The sequence below is a fragment of the Berghia stephanieae genome, chromosome 7 (genome assembly GCF_034508935.2).
Source record: "Berghia stephanieae isolate SIO BIC M18660-M18661 chromosome 7, UCSD_Bste_1.3, whole genome shotgun sequence".
NCBI classification, from domain to species: domain Eukaryota; kingdom Metazoa; phylum Mollusca; class Gastropoda; order Nudibranchia; family Aeolidiidae; genus Berghia; species Berghia stephanieae.
The window spans coordinates 31625450-31652982 of record NC_088366.1 but is presented as its reverse complement, the minus strand read 5'-3'; the positions used below and the strand labels follow the sequence as shown (position 1 = coordinate 31652982).

Sequence of the window (27533 nt, the reverse complement as noted above, 5' to 3'; positions counted from 1 at the left end):
TTAATTAAGGTATAGCATTTTGTATATTTAATCAATAATGTCATCAACAAAAGTAAATAACAATCACTACTGTACATCAACTCATGATCTATCTTATCAACTATCACATGTTCATTGATAAAGGGAAAAAAATGTTTTCAACATTTGGAAAAACATAGAAACAGGAACATGTACCCACACATAGACGCCCACGAACGTGTATCCACAAACGAAACTAGAGGACACTGCCTTTACCAGATGCAGTGCAACCTCTGAATAACTACAACTCTGTATAGTGGCATTGACCTCTCTGGACCCGATTTTTTTTACTTTCCTTTTTTTTGCTATATATTATACAGTAAAACCTCTGGGTATGTATGTCTGTTTGTTTTTAAGGGTTTTACGGCGCTTGCGACACATTAAGGTCATATCAGCGCCAGAAAATGGGATAGTATAAAAGTTCTTGAATTACAATTAAAGCACCCTAGCCTAGAAAAAATAAGACAAAAGGGAATGGTACAAATAGGGAATAGGTATAGATTCCAAGAGCATACTATCATTGTACATAGTTTGAAATCACCTAAAATTCTCATCCAGACACGAGCACATGATCCCACTAAGAGGAATACACTCAAAACAACAAACATAATAACATATAACAGAGAGATGATTAATTTAATTAAATAATTTTAAACCGAACAAAATACACTATATGAAAATTTTGATCTCTAAAAATGTGTATATATTTTTTCTTTACAGCAACTAGGAAATCACAAATATCTAGAAAAATCCATCGTCAATAAGAGATAATGAGAGCACTGAGAGATCCACAATCATCCCCGAGGCTTTCACTTTCCCCATTTCATTCCATTTTCCAATCCAAACTTGGGAAAGCAAATCAGATTCTGCTGAGGTCAAACCCCGACAAGAAAACACCAACTTTACAAAAGGTACATTACTTTGAAGTTTCAGTTTGAGGGAAGCCAAAAGCTCATCCCCGAGGGGTGACCTAATGCTACAACCACGTGCTATGATGGTGTGTAAATTACTTTGAGCACATGTACTGATTGAGACCAGTTTCTGTAGGGATGTGTTGTCAATGTTTCTATTCTGGGAGATGTTGAGATGGCTCAGGCTTGAAATCAAGGCTGGCAATCTGAAAGAAGTAAATAAAAGCACAAAAAATAACCAGCTCAAACTTTGCTGTTCCTTTAATAATGCTATGAAAATTTGTACAAAAAAATCTGTAATGAATACAAAGGCTAGATTCATGGTGAAGCTTAGAATTCTTAAGGTTTCATTTAAACTCTGAGTTCAAATTTGTTCGATTTTCCATGCATATGAACTCCAGAGAGTTAAAATAAAAACATTAAATTTATGTATGTGTGTGTATCCTCGTCAGAGAAAACCAGACTACTTTCTGCTATGAAAATTAGCTGTATGTACGCAGATTTTTCATTCTGTCAAATTTTAGTACCCATGTTTTAATCGCTTTATTTTTTTTTCTCTGTCGTGTTTTGGTTGTTCTTCAATTTGTTTATTTTATTATTTTTTAGAAATACATTTACTTGGATGTCTAAAGCAGAGAGAGGTACAGAGAGCATCGTTAGATGTAGCAGATTTGAGTGTACTATGTGGCATTTTGCCTGAGTGCCACTCCACTTGTATGTCTGACATCCTTGCTTCTTGACAAGTACGAGCTTAGGCGGAAACCCAATTATTTTGACATTTTAAAAAACTGTGTTTATGTTTGTTTTATGTTTTTAAGGGTTTTACAGCGCTTGAAACACAGTAAGGTCATATCAGCGCCAGTAAAAAGGAAGAAAATGGGATAGTTAGAAGTTTTAAAATTACAATTAAAGTACCCAAGAAAAAGAAAGACAAAGGGGAATTATTCAAATAGGGAACAGATGTAGATTCCAAGAGCATACTCTCAGTGTACTTAGTTTGAGATCACCTAAATGTCTCATCCTGACACAAGCACAGGTTACCACTAAGAGGAACACACTCAAATGTTTACAAATCGTATAAAATACCTAAACAAAACATAAAACAATGCATAAGAGAGAGAGAGAGAGAGAGAGATGATTTACAAGACAAAAAATATCATCTCCCAAAACTTTAACTATACATTTGACTGTTTCCCTTCCAGCCAGGGTATCTGGCCAGACAGAAAGCATGTTGGAAAAAAGATAAGAGGGATAGAAGACACAATAAGTGCCTCCCTACCCACTATGGGAGGTCAGGAACCCACCCAGTAAAAAAATCTGTTTTGGAGTTTAGCATGAAGACAACCACCTGGCACATTAATCTATCATTATTATTATTAATCATAATGGGCACTTCTAACTGACATCCTCAATACATGAATTTCATCTTACCTATTAACAACTAACACATCACTCTTGCTCAGATGACAGCCAACCAACGAGAGAGATTGGAGAATACTGTCATTCACGCACGATACAGGCTGGAGCATATTGTCTAAGCCAAGGTCAAGGTCATGGCTTGAAAAACTTTGCGAGAGGTCAAGGTCTATGAGACTGTTAGAAACTGAACTCAGCACTTGAAGGATACTCTGTCTTGAGAACTGATTCTCTGACAGAGTCAGTGTGGCCATGCTGGAACCTGAGAGAGAGAGAGAAAAGAGATCTAAATTGTAGACTGTTATTACTTTCTTTAAACAATCAAGACTGATTGTCCAAGCTTAAGGTTTTAAAGGCGGGACTGAATTTCTTTCAAATCCTAATCCTTCTCTTTGTTTAGTCTGATCATAACTATATACTTAACCATTTCTACTGAGATAGCAGTGACAGACATTGCATAACTGTTGCTGCTCTCTAGTTATGATTTCATCTAAAGGTTAAATTGAGCTTTGCCATTTAAGGATTGATACATTTCAAGTCATATTAAAAATGTGATAGTTGACATTTTATATGGTATGGTATGATTGTGTCATATCATTGACTCAAATAATTACAAAAATTCTTTTAACAATTAAGCTGGAATTCTAATTTAGAAAAGTTCTTTTCAAATAAAATTCTCATCATCATCACGGTTTTTCTAATCATAGTGCTGAGACTGATCAAGGAATCTAGTATTCCTTCTGTCTTGATTATTTGAATCTCTATCCACACTCTTAGAAGTAGTTCCTTAAAACCATGAGGGCCGATTAGCAGACTGAATTAGCAGAAGTGATAATTGGACTCCAACTACAGAAGAAAATGATTCAATAATAAGTGTTAAAAAGAAAAGTTTGCTACAAGAGAAGATATATTCGGGACTTCGGGTGATTTATTTTGAATCATGTAGAAATAAGTACAGTAAAAATTTGAAAAAAAAAAGTAGTCCTTCAGAGCCGTTATTTCACCCATGGAACCGGAGTTTATCCTGGTTTCTATAGTGTTGAACGGACAAGAGCAGTTGTTTGCTACCATTTTGATAGGATGCTAGTCTAACAAAAAAATCTTTCCACCCAGCTCCCCAAACACTGTTGGGTTGACAGTGGGGTCAGAAAAAAATCTCGACTGCTCCATGGATCAATATTGGTCCTTTTGCATGTGAAGTGAATGCTCCACAATAATGAGCTAAAAGAACTCTCACAGTAACAATTGCTTGCTCCCATTTGGATTGTTCTTCTGTCTATTGCAAAGTACTTTCCACCAAATCCCACACCACAAGCTACTTAATCACTGGTGGGTGAAAAAATAACCGATTTCTACCAATATTCATTGCAAGTCTTTTGTCCTGTGTGATTCAATTTTCTACCAATTAAGCTAATCCGGACTCCCTCCTCTTTATTTCTACATCTCCTTGTTTTATGTAAACAGGAAGCTTGGTAGATCTATCCATTTAGCATAAAATACTTAATAAAGATAATACAGAATTCTTTTAGATCACTCACCTCCCAGGACTTGTAACAATCCAGGTGAAAAGAAGTCAGAGGTCAGGTAGCAGGCAGCGAGTTTCAAACTTGTCAAACTGTGCAGGTTCTTCAACAAAGTCTTGATTGGAGCCTCTGCCTTATCTGTCAGACAGTTGTAGCTAAGGGATAATTCTGTTAGTAACTGAAGACCTGACCCAGTATGTACAAAAGATGATAGCGATTCCAATCCTTCCAGTGTCAATTCGTTTGAATCCAGAACCAGCACCTTGAGATTTGGCAAGCTGGACAATAATTTGGTGAGGGATGAAATTCCAGAATCAGACAGTCGGTTTCCAGTCAGCCTCAGTTCAATCAAGCTACGCTCTCCATCTAAAGCCTGAAATATCGGCAGCAAGGGACGTAATCCAAGACTTAAGTCATTCAAAATGAGTTTGTTATTTCCCCGTCCAATATTTTGAAGCAGTGATTTGATATTAGCTTTGCAGTCCTCATAGAACGCCTCACAGACTTTCTCATATCGTTCTGCAGCCGATTGTTTGTTCCAAGCCCTTACGTCAGCATGGAGTTCTGATATAGAATTCATGAAGGAGCCAATGGGATCAGAAGGACCTAAAATAATTCCATCAGGGGTTTTTAGAGTGAGAACAGGATACACAAAAAATGAACTGAAATAACGCTCAGCTGTTTGTTGAGCCAGCCAAGCCATTGTTTTGTTTTCATCACTTTCATAAATGGGAACAAGAAGCACTTTTCCTTCAATATTCACTTTAATACTAAATTTTAGCTTCTTAACTTCTGGGGCTTGAGGGGAATTGACATATTTTTTCTGTGAATTTTCAGCCGGTTGACATATGTTTTTAGAATGATCTTTTTGTTGAGAAAATGAAGAAGACATTGCTGAACAATGAATCAAATTGGTAGACGGGTGACTTGTTTTTATAGGGTTCATGGTATATTGCTGTCTAGGCTCGTCAACTGACGATGATGATGAAGATACACGACAATCTTGATGCAAATTGACAGATGAATTACTTTTCAAGGAAGTGATATTGCTTTCATCACCTCTTCCATTTCTGAACACAGTGTCAGTATTATCCATCACTAAACTCTCATACATGATGGATGTTGCTAACAAGTCATCATCACCATCTGATTCCCAAAAATCTGTGGCACCAGACTGACCTAATCCAGTCTCTCCCTTATCCTTAGAGTGACTGCTCGTTTCTATGGATAAACTTGTTACACTTTTGGAAGGGTTTGGAATGGAGACATCAGTGTCCTCAATATCACTATCAAGCCCAAACATCTCATCTAAAAGATTTCCTGAGTTTTTGGAGAGTGAAGTTGACTCTTTATCAGTCTCTAATGATGCTATTGATAATAATGGAGCATCAAGCCCATGACTGTGGTTATATCGAGCTCTCTTCAAAGTATTTCTGGTGGATTTAGATCTTAAATGATTGCCAGAAAGGATACTGTTTATTTCACAACTCCGTTTTTTACCCTTTGACTTTGGTAAATCTCCGATATCGTTAACTAACCAATCATCTCCGACATCCCCATTGCTTTCCATATAAGGTACATTACTTTTTTTATTCTTACAAGCATATTCTTCATCATCACTGTTCTCACTGTTGTCCTTATCCTCATCCTCTGCTTCAACTCGTGACTGGGCAGAACTTCTCATCGATTCCATAACTTGTCGATATGCTTCTGTTGCATTATTCCACAGATTGGAGTCTGGCTTTCTAGAGTGTGCATGTAAATCTGGTTCATTAGAATCTTCAAAGTCAACTGAATCGTTATTACTACTGTTTCCATGCAAGTGCCTTGGATTACTCGGTTTATTTCGCTCATCTCTGGATGGCCTGGAAAGCTTAGTAGATTTGTTAGACAGTCTCCTGGGAAAGGAAACAAAAAAAGACCAAACTTTTATTGTAAATAAAGGAGGTTTTTTGTTTGTTTGTTGCTTTAGGTCTCTTCCAACACAATTGAGGTTATATGAGAGACCGCTGAAACAAAAAAACAAGCAATCTAACAAAAATAGTACAAATGTAAATCAAAATCATAACCATAAGATATCATAAGCTAAATTATAAATAACCAAGAACAAACAGGCAGAAGATTTACAGAAAAAAAAAATATCCCCTGTCAAAAATACAATCACAAACCAAAGAAGCAGGATAGGCTAGTAAAGAGAAGAAGAAACGACATCACTATCGGATCGTACACCCATGCGAACATCATAGGTATATGATTCAAGGGTGATGCTCCCATCCTACCACCCGCAAATAAAGGAGGAATAGAACTATCAACAACAACAAAAAAAGTAAGATAAGGCTGCAGTTTCCAAACATCATAATTAAAGAATTTAAATATTTTTGAAAGAACAGATAGAAATGCAATAAGAATTATTTTTTTAAAAAAGACCCATCACAGAACTATATAAAAAAATTTAAGGTATCAGCCCCAAAAAAACAGAACACTATGTCAGCAAAAATATGACTTTGATTTTATATATAACAAAGCTCTGCCTCATTGCCAGCACAGCTATAAACAAAGACAAATGTCAGAATATTCTGAAAAAAGAAATAGGACTGAGGTTCATCATCATGGAAAATTTTAAAAAATATATATAAGATTGGAAGATTATCCACAAACTCAGGTAAGTAGAAGTAAATGCAATGGAAACTACACTGATGCACAAAAGTAACGCACAATTGTAAAGCTATCAACTCAACCTTGATTTTTAAAAAAACAAACACGTGTTTAAAAAGATCTCATCGCGGTTGAAAAACCATAAATAATCACAACAACATAAAAATTTGATTTTTAATAATGGAAAGTTTGCGTTGAGGTGCAAAAGCTCAAAACAAGGCATGTAGCACATGCAACTTGATCGGCTGCTAAGAAATGAACGAAAATTTGTTTAGTAGTATTAATCATGGGTATAAAAAAACCACAAAAATGAGACTTTTATTCATTCACATTCAACTAATACAAGATGCTTAGATTAAGCAAACAGGCATTTACGGGCCCTTGGAATGGCGGAGGCCTATATGTCACAAAGAGAGATTGCATTACGGCTAAACTATTCTCACACAACAAAAAGCTGTCTCATTCGTTGCTGAAAAGAAATTGAAACCACTGGCAATAGACAAAGAAGCGGTCGACAACTCTCAGTCAAGAGCGCTATATTGTGAGCTGCCATTTGCAAAATCAATTCAAGCACAGCAACCTATAGGGAAGTCACTGGGATAAAAGCCTATGGAGATCATACAAAGTACTGAAGTAAGTTGCAGCCAAACACTGTTTCTCATTGAATTTTGTGCTTTTTTAAAACTGACCCTACCTCTACATTTGTGAGTATTGTGATTTCATTTACTCCACTACCAGTTTGAATTTGGATTCATCTTGAAGCAAAATGATTCATCTTTCAATTTTGAAATAAAGTTTGACACCAGATTTCAATATGTATGTTGAATCTTCATTGAAAGAAGTGGTGCATTTCATTGGTATATATAAACGCTTTGTAATCACAGGGATCATGCTACCACAGGGATTTTAAAAAAAACAAAACTTCCTTGCATAGATTGAAAGAAGTATAATTAAGGAATATTATAACAAAGCAAATTCAATTGACCCAAAATGATCTTTATTGCCCTTTTATGCCTTTCCTTTATCCCCTCATATTGTTGCCTAGGGACAAATTTAAAAATCAAATGGGAAGATGAAAAGCAAGACATACATGAAAATTTGGAATGAGAAGATGGGGATTGATATGTCAAACACAGAGTCATTTACCTATTCGAGAGACATAGGACAGAATGAACTGAGATATCTCATTGCAAAATGAGTTTCCAGCATACAACCTTCCTTGTAAATAATTTATCTTTAGAACATGCACACACAGTTTTTCATTAACTCACTTCTCTTTTAACTCTAAAAGACGTTCCTTAAAGGATGGCTTCTCTGTTGCAGTTGACTTTATTTCTACCTCCTCTAGCACATCTTCCAAATCAGGCAGTCGCTTGCTTCTGTCTCTCACACTTGAACGTTTTGTTTGCTGTGACAAATGCACAGCTGGGGGTTTTAACATTGTTTCTGTTGTTGTTGATGATGACGATACTGATGAATTGACTTTCACATTTAATCCTTTTTGGTGATTGGATTTTGGTACTTTTCCATTTGCTCCACTAGCATTTTTACCTTCATACAGATGAAATAAATTAATAAATATGATTGAATGAATGAATGAATGAATAAATCAATAATCAGAGGTTGAACTTTCCTTCAAGGTATTCCCCCAAAACATCATGAGAGCAATGCTGCCCACTTATTGTACGCAATATTTTAAATATGGCCACCCGCCTTGAAAGTTAGAGGATGGGGAGGTAAATGCTGTAATTCAATTTTTGAAATCTACAGGGCTAAATCCCCAGGAAATTCTTAATGAACTTGAAAGTGTTTATGGTGAGGATGTCCTATGTTAATAAAGTAAGTATTTTAAATAAAACTTTTCAACTTAGTAGATAAACCAGGGAGAGGGCATTTCTCAGGGGCATCGCAGTTCAGTATTAAGTTATTTGATGATTTAACTAGAGGAATGGAGAATGAAACTCAAAAGTAAATAGGAGGGAGGTGTTCCATCCCCAAAACAGTACTGGTCTTGAATCTTCGAATTTCACCTCTTCTGACAACTAATATGTTTTTACATTATTGAAGAACTTATCAGTTAAGTGAAAATATGACACAATAAGCTTTTGGCTCATACACAGTAGGGATAAATACAGAAAGACTCTGTGATTAATTAAGATGAGAAATGACCCATGAATCCAGGTACAGTCGAAGTTGGTAACACCAATGCTGCTTAATGAGAACAACCATTTAATTGGAACGATATATCAAAGACAGAATTTGGGTATTGTATAGAAAAATAATAAACGTATGTAAATGGTGACAATTTCTAAAGAAAGTAGTAATTTACAGCCAAGGTCCAAGAACAATTTCACATCTATTGGAAAGGCCTAGAACCAATGAAACAATACAATAGTTGTGAAATTGTTTTAAATGTTTAAAATCAAGCACACCTGTTGCATCCTGTAACAGTTTCTCCACGCTGTTATACTTGAATGACTCTGAAGCCGACAAATGGTCAGAGTTTGAGCTGTACCACAAGTGCAAGCAGTCTAGAGCTGTATTTCCCTGAGGAAAAATGTAATAATTAGAAGGTTCGAGAGTTTATTTAGGCCTTTCATGGTCGATAACTATAACTTTTATCTGAACAAATTACATCATCATTAACAACAACAACAACAAACAACAAGTTGTGTTTGAGAATTTTTGTTTTTGTTTGTTGCTTTAGGTCTCTTCCAACACAATTGAGGTTATATGAGAGACCGCTGAAACAAAAAAACAAGCAATCTAACAAAAATAGTACAAATGTAAATCAAAATCATAACCTAAAGATATCATAAGCTAAATTATAAATAACCAAGAACAAACAGGCAGAAGATTTACAGAAAAAAAATATACCCTGTCAAAAATACAATCACAAACCAAAGAAGCAGGATAGGCTAGTAAAGAGAAGAAGAAACGACATCACTATCGGATCGTACACCCATGCGAACATCATAGGTATATGATTCAAGGGTGATGCTCCCATCCAACCACCCGCATGTGTTTGAGAATAAACAGGCCTGCCATTGGCAATGTACAATAATAAAAAAACAAATAAAAAGTGTAAGGAAATGATTTTAGCAATATGTAGTATAACTGGGACACAAATTCTTAATGTTAAAATTATAATCCTCTCCCAATCAATGTCCAGCCATGTCAATTCAACAGTAGACAACAGTAGCTCAGCAATACTGTGTCTCATCTTGTTTTAAATTCAAACAATGAGCATGGTCAATGACAGAATGGGAGACAATGATCACAACATTCTAGCCCTGATATCGTAAGGTGCTTTACACGCAATCATGATAATGAGTTTCTGGCTTTAGACACAGATCTGTATATGCTGGAAAACAGAAGTCTGAATTTTTGTATTTTTAAAATGAAAAAAAAAAAAGGGAGTTGGCTGCTCTGCAATTTACATTGTCATCCTTGGCCATGAGACTTGCTCCATGCCTCATCAAAACACTCATGACTTCCAGATTACCACAATTGGCTGCGTCAATGAGAGGTGTTACCCCTCCACACATCTCCCCTCCTCTATCATTGATCCAAGCCCCCTTCTCCAGAAGTAGCTCCACGATTGCATCATGACCATGATTGGCTGCCTCATGCAGAGGGATCCAGCCACAGTAATCTCGGATGTTGATGGGGTGACCCTGAAAAAAATTTAATTAAATCAAACAATTTTAAAAATTTTAAAATTAATGATCATTAGAAATGCACCATGTCTTTAAAATTATAAACAAACACAGTCAAGAATTCATCATATATATATATCCAGGGTTACCAATTCACGAGGCAAAAACTTACTGAAATTTAACACAAACACATGGACCCACCCCTTTCTAGTGCTGAACTCCAGTAAATTTTGTACTTATTTTATTTACCGTTTAGCAGGTGATTGGAAAATATACTGAAGATTAATTTCAATAACTTACTGAATTCTGTAAATATACGGAAAATTGGCAACCTTGTATATCATTTTATTATTGGTCCTGCTGCCCAATATAAAAAAGAAGAAAAAAAATCTGAGATTGTAAAGAAAAAAAAAAAAAGAGAAGAAATGGTTTAGATTAAAATGCATGCATTTCACACTTGTTCACTAAATTATCTGTTTAAAATTCTTTAAAACATAATGATGAGTTACTGATTAGTTCCCATATCCATTTTTAAGTAATATTATAATATCCCTAATTTTCTTGTAAAATTTTTTAAAGAAAATATTTGAGAGAAAAAAAAATCTGAATTTGTCCCTCCACAAGTCATTATAAGGATACATTTGTATGACTGGCAAGTCTGCTCATGATTTTTAAAAAAATTTAAAAATTATCTTTCTGGTTCAAACATTCAAGCAAGTTTAGAGACACCAAAATCTGACATCAGGAAATATATACTTTAAAGAAATGCATATGATGCTTTGCCAGAAGATTATTTTTGTAACGCTTTGGCACAAAAAGAGATCATTATAGAAATGATCCAGCAGACATCTTTTTCTCAAGATTTAATTATTACAAATGACTTTAAAATATGAGAGACTGGCTTGAGAAGAATTGCAAGGGGACAGCTTAATTCTTTCATAATTAAATTCTGGTGTCTTTTTGTGTGAAAGTGTTACAAAAGCAGCCATTTGGTGCTGCCTCAAAATAAAATATCTAAACTTACTCCTGCCTTTGTCACACTCACAAGGCACAAATTTCTCTACTCTGATCATGTCTCACCTTATCGATCAAAGATTTCACTTTCTTTAGATTGCCTTCAATGCATGCACGATGCAATGGTGTTTCACCCTTTTCATTCCTCTGAGAGAAAAAAATAAGAATGAAAATTAAAAACACATCATTGGTAACATTTAATATTTTATTATAAACTCCCTTGACTTTAAAATATCTACATTCAAAAGATATAAAAGCAACACACAGCTTAAGAGTATGTCAATTGTCAGAGAATAATCCAATTAAAAAATTGTATGTCCCACATGATGTCGTTAAGGTGAATAACTTTCATCTTACACTCCATTCCTCTTTAGTGTCTTATTCATCATCAATGAGTTGACAAACAAAAGGGAAAATTGAAACATTTACATCGTTTGCCCTTGTGGATTAAATTCAAGCTTTTATCCTATTTTTCCACTGTTTTTTTTCCCCTCAAATTCAAGCAGCAACAGCAATGCAACTCAGGCTCCATTGGATTGCATTACTATTACTGCTCTACTTGTGAAAACAGTTAGGTCTGCCTTTGACCAGATGAATGATCAGAGAGATTATGACTTCAAAGCAAGAGATATTAGATAGAATTAAAGGAAGAAAAACCAACCCTAGCAATAACACTCCTCTTTCCTTTCCCACGGACATTTCTTTTCCCTTCATCAGCCTCTTCCTCACTGGATTCCTCTGAAACAAAACAACAAAATATCACGAAGATTTTTATAAATCATACATTAAACTACAACTTCAACTGGAAGATGTTAATTATCTTAATTGAATAATCTGAATATTGGGAATTTCTTGGAAAGTAACTATTTTTTTAAAAAGTCCTACAAGTCAAAGAGCAGGGGTTGTAAAATTGTGAAACAGAAACAATTGCCTTTTCTGCAAGTCTTAAATCGTCCCAATTACCTATCAGTAACTGAATGAAAAGAGAAGAAAAAAAAAATATAAAAAATTCAACTTTCAAAATTAAAAAATTGTATCAACTCAAAATGCATCACTTCCACCCTTTTAAATAAAATTGGCATATAGAAAGCTAAAAATAAAGATTGTGGCTCTAATTTGGTCATATAAGCATTTATTTGTAAATTAAATTATTTCACAAATCTTTCTTAGAGCCTCATTAAAGCCAGAATCAAATTGCTGTCACATTTGACGTTATAACAGTAGGAATTCTGATTTGCTGTAATAGGGTATAGATTTGCAAGAGTTGGAATGTGAAAAAAACTTCACAAACTAGAAAAGATGCAGAAATGGCAATAGAAATGAAAATATACACTTTTGTGTTTTTGGACTGATTGAAATGAGATGGAATCTGCTGGTTGTTTCACTTAGTTAATCTAAATTGGGTGAAGAAAAAAGAAGATGAGAAAAGAACTCATCTCTTGAACAAAAACTTGAAACGATTTACAAGATAAATAATTCTATTGATACTACATGGGATGCACCAACAGCTGACTTTATTTTGCCATTAAAGCTACAGAATAGTAATTCATACTGACACAATAATTACTAGTCCTGTACGGTTTTTTTTAAAAGATTAAATATACAAAGTACCAATCTAACAATCTGACCACTTTAACCTAAGTAAAATAATAAAAAACAGAGCTAGTTCCACCCCTGAAAACACTCTTACCCGAAACAGTGAGGTCTGATAAACTAAGATCAGCTTCAACCGTTTCAGAATTTATTTGTTGCAAATCATCAGGCCTCTCACTGTCTTCTTCTTCTTCTTCATCCTCTTGTGAATTGTCATCACCTATTTCTTCAACACCATATTTCTTTTTCACAGTTTCTAGGGTTCTTTCTGTCTCCTCCAAATGCTTCCATTGTTCACAAAGTCTTTGGACAACAGTCAGAGATTTCAGTGATCGTAGCTAAAAAAAAGAGTGGAGTAAAATTTAAAAGGTATGAAAGTCCAACATTGTTTGATGAGAGAATGGTAACAACATGGTTTGATGAGAGAATGGTAACGGTAGAATGTCTTGAAAGCATGATTGATGATCATAAACGATTCCTCTTTAAGATTACATTATTAAGGAATTAAAATTGTCACAATACAATAAATTGATTTTTTCCCCTGTATATAACAGTTGAGCCTAAGACACAACAAAGTTCAATATGAAAAATAACAAGAAGGTGGCAGTGAAGGAGGGGAAGTAGGAGGAAGAGGTGGAGAAAGTAAAGCTGTACCCACCATAAGCTTGACATGTTTTGCTTTCTTTGCCAAGTTGAATGCATCCATGTAGATTTTACATACAGCAGAGTATTTGCTCCCATTCAATTCTTCCAGTTCAGCAATATTCAAATATGTGCGACATGCCTAATAAAAAAAAGGGATTGAAAGACTTGAAACTCAAACAAAACTAAAAAATACCCCCCTACCCCCCCCCCCCCCCCCCCCAAAAAAAAAACCCAAAAAAAACCAAAAAACAATCAATGTCAAATTAAAAAATTTTGATTGGATTTCTATTCAATAGAACAGGGTTGATTTATACTCAAATTTTCCAGTCAATGTTAAATGCATCCACTGAATGAATATCAAATTATTCCAAATTAAATCAGACGAATAACCAAATAATTCTCATAAGAAATTCTACAGAGTCCTAAGATTCAAAGCTCAAGGGTTTATCTTGGTTTCTGAATCACATCTAAAATTGTACATTTTGAACAAGACAATGGTAATTTCTGCCAGACCTTACAGAGGAAAAGCAGCAGTTTGGGGTATCTTTTTAAAAGAAAAATTGATAGTTGGGTAGAATGATTCTTTTCCTACCAAAAAAAAAAAAAAAAAAAAAAAGACAGTGACAGTGACTGTGGTATTAAAAAAATGCAACACTAATATAGTAGTCTTTAATGTCCATTATTTTCTTTAAACCCTTTCAAAATTTAGACTACATTACTATCAAACAACAATTGCTCTCATTACCTGTGTAGTTTTAATAGCACATACATCCGATATCTTCAAGAAAGCAGTAGTAACAATGCACTTTCAAACCTTATTGAATCAGGAGTTGCATCGCACCACCACTCTCTTTGTGAAATATTAAGAAATTGTGTAAACTTATTTTGAGTAAAAATAAAACCTTGTAAGTCTATTCAATAAAAAATTATGCACACAAGTCCTTATACACAACACAGCTGAAAAGACATACAAAGACTATGAAGACAGAGAGAATATACCTGTTCTGGGTTGTTAATCTGACACACTTCCAATTCTTTTTTATAGTAAAAAATAGCAGATTCGTATTGCCTGGTGTCGGAGTATGTTTGAGCCAGTGATACATAGATTGCAGCCTTTTTTTCCAGAGACAGTTGGTTACTCATCAACTGAAAAAATTAACATTGTCAAAATTGGAAGAGTCTTTTAATCACTACTTTACTCTTACATAGGTGGGAATTGAAAATCTTGATTTAAGAGGGAAAAAAGTGAATCCATCGAACCGAAGACACAGAGCGCCCTAACTTTAGGGGTGGTTAATGGGCACATATAGTATGTGGCAATTATGATTCACAACAAAAGCCACTGTTTTCACTGCTATCATCAATATAATATAAAGTACAACAGAAAAAAATTATGATTGTATTGTTGTGGTGGATAAGATTGATGGTTTGTTGCTGGCGGTAGTAGTGATAGTAATTGTGATGTGGTGGCGGTTTTAATAGTGGTAGCTGAGCTGATGATGGGGTGTTAGTGGTTGTAGTGGTGTGGTACTTGTGATGATGACGTGTTGGTGGTGATTGTAGTAGTGGTACTAGTGATGAAAGGTGGCAGTTGCTATAGTATTTAGTGGTAGTAGTGATGATGATGATGTGGTGGTGGTGGTAGTGGTGGTTGTAGATGTGGTAGTAGTGATAATGTGGTGGTGGTTGTATTGATGGTAGTAGTGATGTGCTGATTTGGGTGTATTATGGTAGTCGTTTTGATGATGAGGTGTGCGTTTATAATAGTGGTACAGTGTCGATAAGGTGTTATTTGTTGTAGTAGTGGTTACAGTTAAGATGATGTGGTGGTGGTGGTTGTAATGATGTTAATGGTAGTGCCATGGGGGTAGTGGTAGTTGTGATGATGATAAGGTGGATGTGTCAGTTGTTGCAGCTGCAAAAGTGATGATGATAATTTGGTGGTAGTGGTTATGTTAGTAATATTGAGAGTGATGTGGTGGTCGTGGGGTTAGTGAGTAGTAGTCATAATGATTGATGTAGTGGTAGTTGTGATGATGACAATGATGATGATTGCTCTGGTGCTTGTGGTACTAGTGATGATGGTGTGGTGGTGTGGTAGTAATAAAGATGGGGTATGGTGGTTGTTGTGACCTGATTGTGGTGGTGGTGATGGTGATGATGATGACGACGATGATGATGATGGTTTTAATGCCTTTAAATTTGAAAATAACGTGATGATAATTGCATCATATCAGTGTCAGTAAAATGGAAAAAAAATGGGATAGTCAAACAATTCTAGATTTAAAGGTAAAAACACCAAAGAAAAAGACACGGGGGACTTATTTAAATAGTAGAAGATTCCAAGAGTAACTAAAATCATGAGAGAGAGAGAGAGAGAGAGAGAGAGAGAGAGAGAGAGAGAGAGAGAGAGAGAGAGAGAGAGAGAGAGAGAGAGAGAGAGAGAGAGAGACTTGCGGGGAGATGGTAGGCTACTTTGGCAGTATACTTTTTTTTTTTCAATTAGAAAGAAGCTGTAACAAATTTTTTTTTAGAAAATAAAAGAGAAGATCCGAATACGGACGTTAACACTTATTAGATTGTACTAACATACTACAGCTACATTGAGAAAAAAATAACCAAGGCCAGCTTGCACCTCCACTTCCCTTTGGACTTCATCATACTCCTTCAAGATCACCACATTGGTCCAACATTTGGGGCCAGTCTGTCTAGGCTGATGTCATAAAAAGGGAGTATCACCCAATTACAAAAAACTGAGCACAGGTGTCAAATTTAATAAAAATTCATGATGGTGATCGGCAGAAAATTATCATCATCACTGAAAATAGCGGGTTTGAAGCGGGAACCGATTTTCATTTCAGGGGGGAAATTCCCACCTATGTTTTTATGAGACGAAATAAGAATGACTCATCAAAGTCAAAATCCTTATAATCTTATAGTTTCCATTGAATCTGACAGTTGTGATGGCAATATATTGTTGGTAGCTACAAGTTCTCTTTTATTTCTTTGCTTTATGAATGTATCCATATATACAAAAATAAAAATAATATCTATTTCAGAATCCCTTTCCTAATATAGCCAGAATATTGACAGTTATCAAAAATTTGTTACAAATACAGGAATACAATATGTCCAGTGTTATGAAACAATTGTTTTCTTGTCATCAATTGCCATTTCAATAATTTTTTAACCCAATCTATATAGCCCCCCCCCCCCCCCCCTCACACGCCCTCCCTTGTCGTCACACTGCTCATCTCCAACTACTAAGTGAAGAACTATAATTGAAAGCAAATATTTCTTTAATAAATCAAGCAATCAAAAACAGAACCCACCACTTTTAGATAGAAGTCAATGGCATCCTTGTATAAACTCAATTCTGCTAGGCAATCAGCAAAAACTTCATAATGTTCAAATCTGTCGCAAACATCCTCCCTAGACTCCAACTCTTGGTGGGCTTCTTGCAATTTGTTGACTTTTTTTAAAACAAATAATAAAAACCATATTTTTATTTAATAAAGCAATATTTGTTAAATCTATCCGTTATTTGAATCACTTAAAATGGGTACCAAAAAAAAAAAAAGCATACTTGACTTATATTGATAATGAATAGTGATATCAGTTTTAAAATAGACAGAAATAACTATAAACATTACTAAGTAATATCTATACTTGGTGTCAGAAACAATGCAAGAGTCTTTGAATTACTGGTAGGCTTTTAACATAAGCGGTGGATTAAAAGAATAACTGTACAGATCAATAATACGTGCTTAATTTGGTAGAAAATTTATTGTTTTTATGTGACAAGGACAGACAGCTGCATGGAAGAGGACAACAGGCAATAGGGAGGTAGAGAAGGATATGATCCCTCCTAAAATACAATACACTTTTTATGAAATATGAAAACCTCAACCACCTATATAGAAAGAAAAAAGTGTTATAACATCACTGGTGTAGTTGATAAGAGCACGTATAATAAAAGCTAGAAAATGCTAATCCCAGGGCTTGATCCCCTGCATCAACATATTTGAAAGAAAAAAAACATAGAAAGCAATGCAGGCAAGCGGGGGTTCCCATAGCTCAATTGGTTGAGCACTCGCTTCACACGCAAAGAGACCAAGATCGATCCCGGGTGAAGTCGAGATTTTTTTTCCAACCCCCCTGTCCATCCAGCAGTGATTGGGTATTTTTGTTTGTTTGTTTGTTGCTTAAGGTCTCTTCCAACACAATTGAGGTTATATGAGAGACCGCTGAAACAAAAAAACAAGCAATCTAACAAAAATAGTACAAATGTAAATCAAAATCATAACCTAAAGATATCATAAGCTAAATTATAAATAACCAAGAACAAACAGGCAGAAGATTTACAGAAAAAAAAATATCCCCTGTCAAAAATACAATCACAAACCAAAGAAGCAGGATAGGCTAGTAAAGAGAAGAAGAAACGACATCACTATCGGACCGTACACCCATGCGAACATCATAGGTATATGATTCAAGGGTGATGCTCCCATCCAACCACCCGCAGTGATTGGGTAGCTGCATCTCTTAGATCTGGTGGAAAGTACTTTGCGATAGACTAGCGTCCTATCCAAAGGGTTAGCAATTGCTATTGTCAGTTTCACGCTATAGAAACTGGGATAAACTCAGGCTCCATGGGCCTAACGGCTTGGAAGGACAACTACTACTACTTTAATGCAAGCAAGCAGAAAGGCACCCAGTAATGATATCCTGGATGCAGTCCAGTCGTTTAGAGTAAAAGAAGTTTAGAATTGAAATATTTGTTCAAGAGGAATTATTTTCTTTAAGTAAAAAACAAAAAAAACAGAGCTTTTATATAAACATGATCAAAGCACTTTACAAGGGGTCTGTGGCCAACAGCAACACTTAATATGTAGAACGAGACATATGACACCTGTTAGACAAAATTGCATTTTTTTTTTTGTTAACGACCAGGTACTCATTTTACACCTGAGTACAGTGAGAGAAAGTGAGTAAAAGAGTTTTTTCTAAGGACTCAACTATGCACTGAACGAGGCTCGAACCCAGGACCTTTCGATCCGAAAGCGAGTGTCACACCACAAGACCACATAGCCACAAGTACTTTATGCTAAACTACAGGACAACAGGATTTCTTGCAATTATTTTACCCATTTTGAACATCTTGGTTATATTTTTATCGTCTCTCTCTACTTTCAGCCTGTGAGCTTTCTTTAAGCAATGCTTTCCTTCCACGAAATCATTCATGGCCACACGAATCTGAAATTGATCAATAGTAAACAATATTTTCACACATTGTCTAAGTTACTGGTAATTCTAGCTTGAAATAAAAAAAGAAGAGAAAAAATATAAGAAAAGAAAAAAAAAAAGAGAAAGGGATAAGAATGTTTCTATATCTGTTAATACAGTGAAAATTGGTTCAACCAAAAAAAAAAAAAATGGCTGAACCAGACCACTACCCCATGCAATCCAAAAAAAAGAATTAGAACCTTTAAAATTATGAAATTTGAAGCAAAAAAGTGAAATTCGGGTTGACACTATAAATTAGTTCACCTTGCCTTTTATACTATTCAAATGTATTTGTAGTTCCAAAATATACAGAGATTACCCACTAGAATTGCCCCCATATTGTGAAGAATATAGGCATTAAGTCATATCAACTATTGGATAACCTCTGTGGTGCAATAACACCACTGACTGGTAATCAGGGGATCTGAAGTTTGATCCCAAGTCGAGGCAAGCGGATCTTTTTGGATTGTCTTTTTTTATTGACATTGTTTCATATACACGTTTACAAATTTTAATTTTGTTTCAAACATGTTTTTATTGTAATCCAAAGTATTTGAGTCTTGAGTATTCACTTGGAGGTGTAATAGGCTCTCATAATGTCTACAACATTTTATAAGGTAAGAAAATTGTTTTAAGGCATGTCGATGATTCCCACAACAGTCCCTAATGTGTTTGTAGTTTAGTGATTCCAGTATTTTTTACACATTCCTCTGGTGACCTCAGTGAAACAAATTAAGCTACCCCTCTCTGGATGATTTCTAGTTTATCAATGTCTGTCTTAATGTCCAGATTCCAAGTAGGGCATCCCCATGATAATAATAATAATAATAATAATAATAATAATAATAATAATAATAATAATAATAATAATAATAATAATAATAATAATAACAATAATAATAATAGCACTTGCATATTGCACTGTTTCCCATAAGATTGGGCTCTAGGCCTATACAAATACTAAAGAACAGTGGTCTAGACAATCCATCAAACTGCATTTTAAAAAATATTCATGCAAAGCTTGCACTGGCTATCACTATCACAGATAATTTTGATTTATTGATGCAAAACACGGCTACAATGTCGCATTAAATTTTAGTTTAAACTTGAAACTGACTTCAGATACAGCAATTCCATGTATTGACAATCATCTAATTCCATAAACTAAATCACACTGACACTGGTGATCGTGCTAAAAATAAGCTGGAAACTGCATTTGGTGCTCTGATAGTCTGAATAGGACATTTATAAAAACAACTAAAAACCTTAAGCAGCTTTCCTTCCTCAAGAAATATTGCTCAATTACATGATACCATTTATTATTTTAACATAAAACGCATTACAGAAAAGAGACGTCTATCAACATTAAATGAAGAAAAATTTTAAGATTGATATTCTCACTCTTTCATTTTATCTAGCTTCAATTCTGTTCAACTACTCACAGTCGCCATTGTAATCAGAAGGTCACATTCTTGAAATTTGTCACGTAGTTTTTGGGCCAGCTTGATGCCTTGATGACAAGACTTCAGTGCCTGGTTGTACTTCCTGTTGTTCTGATAGATGACGGTCAGACTAGAGTGACACATCAGAAACTCTGCATCTAAATGATGTTTTCTGTGAGTATAAAAGAAACAGATTGGGTATTTTTTTAAGTTGAACCAGTCATTTACAGGCTTTGAGAATTGGGATGTATACCTTTTTCAGCATTCAAGGACAGTTTTCGTTTGTCAGATTTAAAATAGCAGGACAAGTTAGACTACAAGGCTACATACCAAAGTAGAGGTCAAAGCAACAGATCTTTGATGATAGTGAAACAGAATTAGGCTTTAAAAATCTGGATTTTAACTTGAAAATCAGGGGGCTTATTTACTGAGTGATAAGCATGAAAACTTTTTCATAACGATTTTCATAATTTTTATTTTTGAAATTCAGATAAACCAATCAAGAAGTAGGAATATTAAAAACTATAATTATTTCTATATCATTCTTTGAGACTTTAGGAATTGAATATGTTTGAACGGGAAACCAATAGAAACACGTCATATACAACAATTAATTACTTGTAAAATTAATGTAGTCAGTCAGAGCCTTAGGACCCATGTATACAGAATGTATCCATTCCTATAGCTATAAATAGCAGTAGCAATTGCTTCACACCAAGAGACATGGGTTACCCAAAGATCGTTGGGAGAGGGAGGGGAGAAACTGAAATAACTGCATAAAATGCCTTCCCAAAGAGCATTCTGTCAAGGTATGCAATAGGCACTTTACTTTGAACCCTCAGACTAACTCATGTTGTGCATGATTCCAAGACTGTACTGCTCCAACACAGCAACACACTTGTGTAAGCATCACTTAATCATAAAGGAAAATAAATCAATGTGATAGAAGGTATGGAGATAATGGATAACAAAAACATTGTGCTCTTCCACTCACATACATACACAAATCAAAAAGGTAAACTTGTCTAAGCATTATGGTATTGTGCCGCATGATAGCAAAATTGAATGCTGTCTGAGAAAAAATACACACCGTCTTACAGCATTTTTCTAGGTACATTGAATGCTTAAACGGGATAATATGTTATCTTATTCAAGGTGTTCATTGTAAAAGTCCTTTTTCTATTAACTGACCTTTATACTGATTATTTAAATAAGCTGTATTTTTTATATCATGAATAAACATGTTTTCTTTGATCATTAATACAACTTTATAGCATTAGCAAATATTCCTACTCTGCAATAAGTACAGCACGGCCAATTGCATCAGTGCTTTGTTTGACATCATGTCTATTATCGTAAACCAGACCAATGTTGAGAAGCACACGACACTTCATTGCCATGTATTCAGCAGGTTGCACCAAAGTCTTCACCTGAAAAAAAGAATGTGTAAAGAAGTAAATAGTCAAATTTGTATAAGGCAGCAATGCCTTTCCATGCTACACATGATAATATTGAATTCTTGCACACCTGCCCAAAATCAATGTTATTTCATCTTCCATTTTACATTTTAAAACAATATAAAATATTATTTCACCTTCTCAAACAACATCAATATCGTTTTAATAACACCATTCAATCTATGTACATAGAATTTTAAAAATATGCAAAATTTGTCATTTAATACCAAAGCATATAGCAGAACTTTTAATTAATTCACTTGTTTTATCCAAATTAGTTTTGCTAAAGACAAAATGAGTAAACTTCAAGTTGCTCAAAATAACGCAGCCAGACTCATTGTACGCAATAACCAAAAATACCCGTCGGCAACTCTCCTTCTCCATGAATTACATTGGCTTCCTGTGGTGAAAAGAGTTGGCTAACAGTCCCTACTATATTAAAGACCTTCTAAACATCTATGACCCCAATAGCAATGACCAATCAATCCTTGTCAAACCTTGCGTAAAATAGATGAACAATCTTTTCAATTTTCGCCCCCCCATTTTTGAAACTCTCTCCCATCACACATGAGATGCTCAAATTTGTTGACAACTTTCAAATCTCGCTTAAAGTTTTATCTTTTTACGTCATAAGTTGCAATACTATTATCATATTTTGTTGTTGTTAAATTGAATTCATATCACTTTTCCATCAACACTTGTCTTACCGTAATATGTTATGTTTTATATCACTCTAAAGTGCTTAGTGCCTTTGACGAGGTAAAGCGCTATATAAATGCCATTTATTATTATTATTATCACCCACAATAATACATTCCACCTTCTCAAATAATGCCAATTTTATTTCACCTTCTCACACGCCTCCAGGGCCTTGAAAAAAGATTTTTCTGCTTGTTTATTAGCCAATGAGGATTCCATCAAGTTTCTTGACTCTGCCTTGCACAAGTATGTTCTTCCAATGGTTGCCCAAGCCCTTTGTTCTTCTAGACTATTCTGACATTCCCTTTTTAATAGAATTAATATATATATATATATATATATATATATATATATATATTATATATATATATATATATATATATATATATATATATATATATATATATATATATATATATATATATATATATATATATATAAAACAAATGCATAGAATTATTGGTCAATTTAATGACAGAGAAAAGTTCAATCTCTTTTTAAATTGACGTTTTTATTTGTTTTCAAGGGTTTTACAGTGCTTATGGCATATGGATGTCTTAGAGCCAGTAAAAAGAAAGAGGAAGGTGATAGAACAGTCAATAGATCAAGCTTACACACATCAAATAAAAGGACAAAGGGTATGTTATCAGTAGAGATATGAGGTCAATTCAAGAGCAATTTATCCTTATGTCTACTAAGTCCAGGGTTCCTACAACGTAAAAATAAATTTTTAAATTACTTTTTAATTAAAAATATAAAAAATGCAGACTATTTATTTCCAGACCAAAAAGTTCTACTACATATATGCAAAAAAAAAATTAAAAAATTGCAGGGATGCAAACCCAAAATTTGTCTTGCATGAATTTCAGACCGTAGTCACAGGAATTTCCACTAAAGGCGATATTCTTTTAATAGATTACATCAAAGATATAGATGCTCTCCACATAACATCAAAAGTAATCTATAATTTTTATCAATTTTGTAGGATTTGTGCAATACTAATAGTTTTTTTCCTCTATATTTTTTTTCTTCTGAATTCCAGTTTATGCTTTATACTGAATTTATAATCAACAAAATAATACTGTTATTGTTAATAATCCTGTCTTAGTCTTACAAAGTGAAAATAAAAGATGAACACGTAATCAAAACTCATTAAAACTATGATTCAAGCTAGAACTCATATATGTTATGCAAATAAATGAAATATGCTTTTAAAAGTACCTACTTATTACAGTATACATATGTTATAAAAGAGTGACCTGCATACTACAACTGCAATCAGGTTTCTTTAAGAAATGATGATGCAGACAGCTGATGGTTGTGTTTATTTTGATACGTATAAAACTATTAATTGAAACATGTGGAGATGTATGTATGTAGATAAACCTGTATAAGCATTTTAATCAATGTAAGCAATTTCATACTACAACCTTGAAACAGAAAGATGACGTTTCTGCAATTCAAGAGCTTGGGTGTATTGTCCTAGGGCGCAGTGACACTCTCCAATTTTACGACAAGCCACTGCTTCACCGATGGGATCTTGCAAAACCTCACATAAATGTTTTTCTTGAGTATGTTCTTTGATTGCATCTTCATAACGACCTAGAGATAAGGAATGTTATAATTCTTTTTAAAATTTGAGATTATTCATGTCTACAAGTATTGAGAACTGGGAAAATGTTTTCTTAGGCTAAAATGTATACGCAATATGCAAGCAAGAATTAAATAAGCAAATTTTTAAAAATAAATAAATAAATAAATAAACAAACAAATGAATAAATAAATAGAACAAAAGCAAACAAACAATAATTTTGTTATCATACAAAATACATAATATTTACAAAAGCAAGTATAAGATAGGTCTCCAACTTGTCAACCAAAAACAAATCTTAAATTAATAATTTGGTGCAAAAAGGAAGAATGGTTGTGGAATTGTTTTAAAGTTAAAGAATTAGGGGTGAAAAAGGAGTGTGCACCATCACTGACAAAGACAACAAGAAAATATTCCAGTGGGTTATATCACTTCTGAAAAAAAGTGTGGATAAATGCAGAAAAACATTTTCTATTTTGAAAAAATCAAAGGGGGATATTCTGACATTAGCTTCCATAGCAAAAGACTGTGAACTGTGGATGGAATTTAGATAGGTAATAAAATTAAAGAGGGAGCAATCGGAAAATATACCTTAAGTCAGTAAGTGAAGTGATTAAACAGAGTGAACTGCTCTTTATTATCTACTTAATTGGTTAGAAAGCGAAACATACCATATTTTGATAACAATTCTCCAATGCAGTTACACACTTGAGCAACCTCAGTAAGCTTGCCTTTGGCCTCAGCTTTAGACTTGTCTCTATAATATCCTGAAGAGTTTGAAATAAATAATAAAATTTGAATAAAATCTCAATCTTAATAAATTGTCCTACATTCAAAAGTAAAGCATTATAACATATTTTTGTCAAGGCCTATTACAGCAAATAACAATCAATTTAAAGTTTTAAAAATTAATCTAAAATGCAAATAATGCCAAATTTGGCCACCAAAAAAATCTATTGGGATTAGTTAACATTAACATCTGATTAAATATATAAGTGGTAGTTATGCCTTTATCCCAGGCATGTTTGGTAAATCATTGCTTATCTAACATCTGGTACGTCACCACTTGTTTTATTGGACTCCCCACCCCACCTCATTTTCAATTTACACTTACAAAGCCTGCAACCCTAACTTTAATCCAGACCACACCTCGATTGGTCTGGAAAATTGGCACCTCCTGACATCAGTAGATGGGTAAGGGGTGCATGTAACCCAAAAGGCATATTATTAGTAATACTACAGAATCCTACTGTCAAAATTAGAGAATTAGGTTTCAATGCCAACCTTCCCCTTAATAGAAAATAATATGTTAATAATTCAAATTCCATGCTCTCTATGCTAGTTTGTGTGTGGCTTGGTGGCTCAGTACTGTAGCGTTTTGTCTTGCCAGAAAATCAAGCAATGTAAAGTGTGGTCTATGACTGGATGTGTGGCAGGGTGCTAGTACAAAGAACTCCTAACAGAAAACTCGTACTGTATGAAATGGAAAAATGGTTCAATCAGGTCCAAGATAATTTCCCTTAAAAGCAACATAAAACATCAGTAAAATTGTTCCGCTCAGCAGGGACTGCGTCTTGTTAGGTACGTTGGTAAACGTCCATTTGGCACTCCAGCAGTGAGCTGATAAATCGCCTAATAGCTGTAACTCAATTTATAGGACTTTTGAGTGATGAGAAAAAATTCCATAGATTTGATTATGGACGGATTTTAATGATTTATGTCTTATTTTCTTCAGGAGGAATTATCCTATTGTTTGGTGCTGTTTATGTTTAGGTTGTTCCTATTCGACTGTACGCTGTAATAATTTTTCTCATTATTCGACGGTACGCTGTGATGATTTATCACACTATTGGGGCGTATATATGCACTCCATTTGGAATACGATCAATCAATCCACAACACTAATTTCCTTTGTTGAAAATAATTATAATTCTAATTTTCAAAAGGTAATTGTAATCTTGACATATCTTGTCTCAACAAAACATTAACTATGCCTATATTGAACTAAAATTGTTTTGTATGTTTGTGTGTGAGAGAGAGAGAGAGAGAGAGAGAGAGAGAGAGAGAGAGAGAGAGAGAGAGAGAGAGAGAGAGAGAGAGAGAGAGAGAGAGAGTTTATTTGCTGCAATTTTCAAAATGAAAATCCATGACTTTATCCTCAAGGAAAATTTTTGTTCAGGGCCTATCTTCATATATTTCTCCATAAGGCCACATAGAAACAAGCTCCCTTTGCATACACAGTGGTCGCGAATCGGGCATAATTTTGTACTGACACTCTTGCAATGTCCAATAACAGAAACTCATCCACACCCGAGTTGGATGGAGTTATGTGCAAACTGCCTTACCCATAGACACAAAACAGACACTCATCCACACCTGAGTTGGATGGAGATATAATATATGTGCAAACTGCCTTACCCATGGACACAAAACAATGTCCAGAGTTTTGCGATCATTCAGTGACCACGCTCTACATGGCTGTCACAAAGTCAAGTCGATTGAAATCAGGCCATCGTTGTAGGAGAATTCTTCTATCTATTCAAACATATCAATATTAATAAGAGGTGTCTCACGAGGACTAAGCACAGATAAGAAATCAAGAATAACACTATATTATATAATATATTTATTAACTCAGCTAGTCACATGGAAATTATTGAGAAAGCTGTTTCATAAATAAAATGATTGACTATTATTATAATTACTTACTTATATTATATTATATTTTTAATACTACGAACTGTAACAGTATCAGTAACATGCCAAATTTTAAAGTTTAGGGAGGCTTTTCAAAAGCTCCTCCTACTCCTACATCCCCAGTATTCTTGTATGGGAGGGGGGAAACTTTAAAATTTATTTTTTTAAGTTTCCCTCCTCCCAACCCCCTACTAGAACATTATAAAAAAAACAAGAATACTGGGGATGTAGGATCTTTCGGAAGGCCTCCCAAAGTTTATAAAATATGACGTCACCAGACCAGTGACATTGCGAAAGACAGTATTGTATTAATTATTAATGGATTGTTCAAATTTCTGTAGAAATAAAACAGATTTGTAAATAAAATAATTGGTAGAACTAGAATTAACAACCAGTAGTCAGAATTTAAATTGAAACACACACACACACATAGGTCTAACACTAACACACCTGTTTCACTTTCACTCACTCTCTCGATCAATCAAAAACAACAAACAGTAACAGTAAAGACGAATTAATGTTTCCTTTATTTTGTATCTCCTTTTTATGTCGTTTCAGTTAAGAAGATTAATGTCGATAGTAAGTTTAATGCGACATTTTGGATCTCTCTAAAGTATCTTCTAGATCCTAGTAACTTACTGTCTAATAACCTGCCATCTTCAGCATCCATATCCAGAGTCGATCACAATCAAAATAAAAACAAATTTGGAGATGCAATTGCAATGATGAGCAAATATTCTAGACAACCGAGCCGAGCCTGAACAACTATCCTGAGTAATAATAGAAAGCAGTCTCAAATCCTCAACTTATTCCAACAAAAGGTGGTAATTAAACTTCAACATCAATGCTCTTACTCTCTAATTTTTTACCCGATTTTGAGTTTGAGAAGACTCAAGACTCAAGATTCGCGCGACGGAAATAGGCAAT

At 34.4% G+C, this 27533-nt stretch overlaps 1 protein-coding gene across 1 annotated transcript; it reads right to left on the bottom strand.

Moving 5' to 3' along the window:
* Nucleotides 1-27533, bottom strand: LOC144977067 (tonsoku-like protein). Its single transcript, XM_078921808.1, has 19 exons — nt 27246-27533; nt 24581-24676; nt 23749-23920; nt 22469-22622; nt 21456-21592; nt 20163-20334; nt 18582-18690; nt 16767-16906; nt 14434-14580; nt 13448-13573; nt 12887-13127; nt 11858-11934; nt 11263-11343; nt 9964-10200; nt 8956-9070; nt 7795-8074; nt 3884-5766; nt 2361-2607; nt 1-1135 (listed from the first exon to the last, which is right to left on the bottom strand). Exons 1-19 carry the CDS (start codon nt 27274-27276, stop codon nt 760-762), a joined length of 4821 nt encoding a protein of 1606 aa, XP_078777934.1. The 5' UTR covers nt 27277-27533; the 3' UTR covers nt 1-759.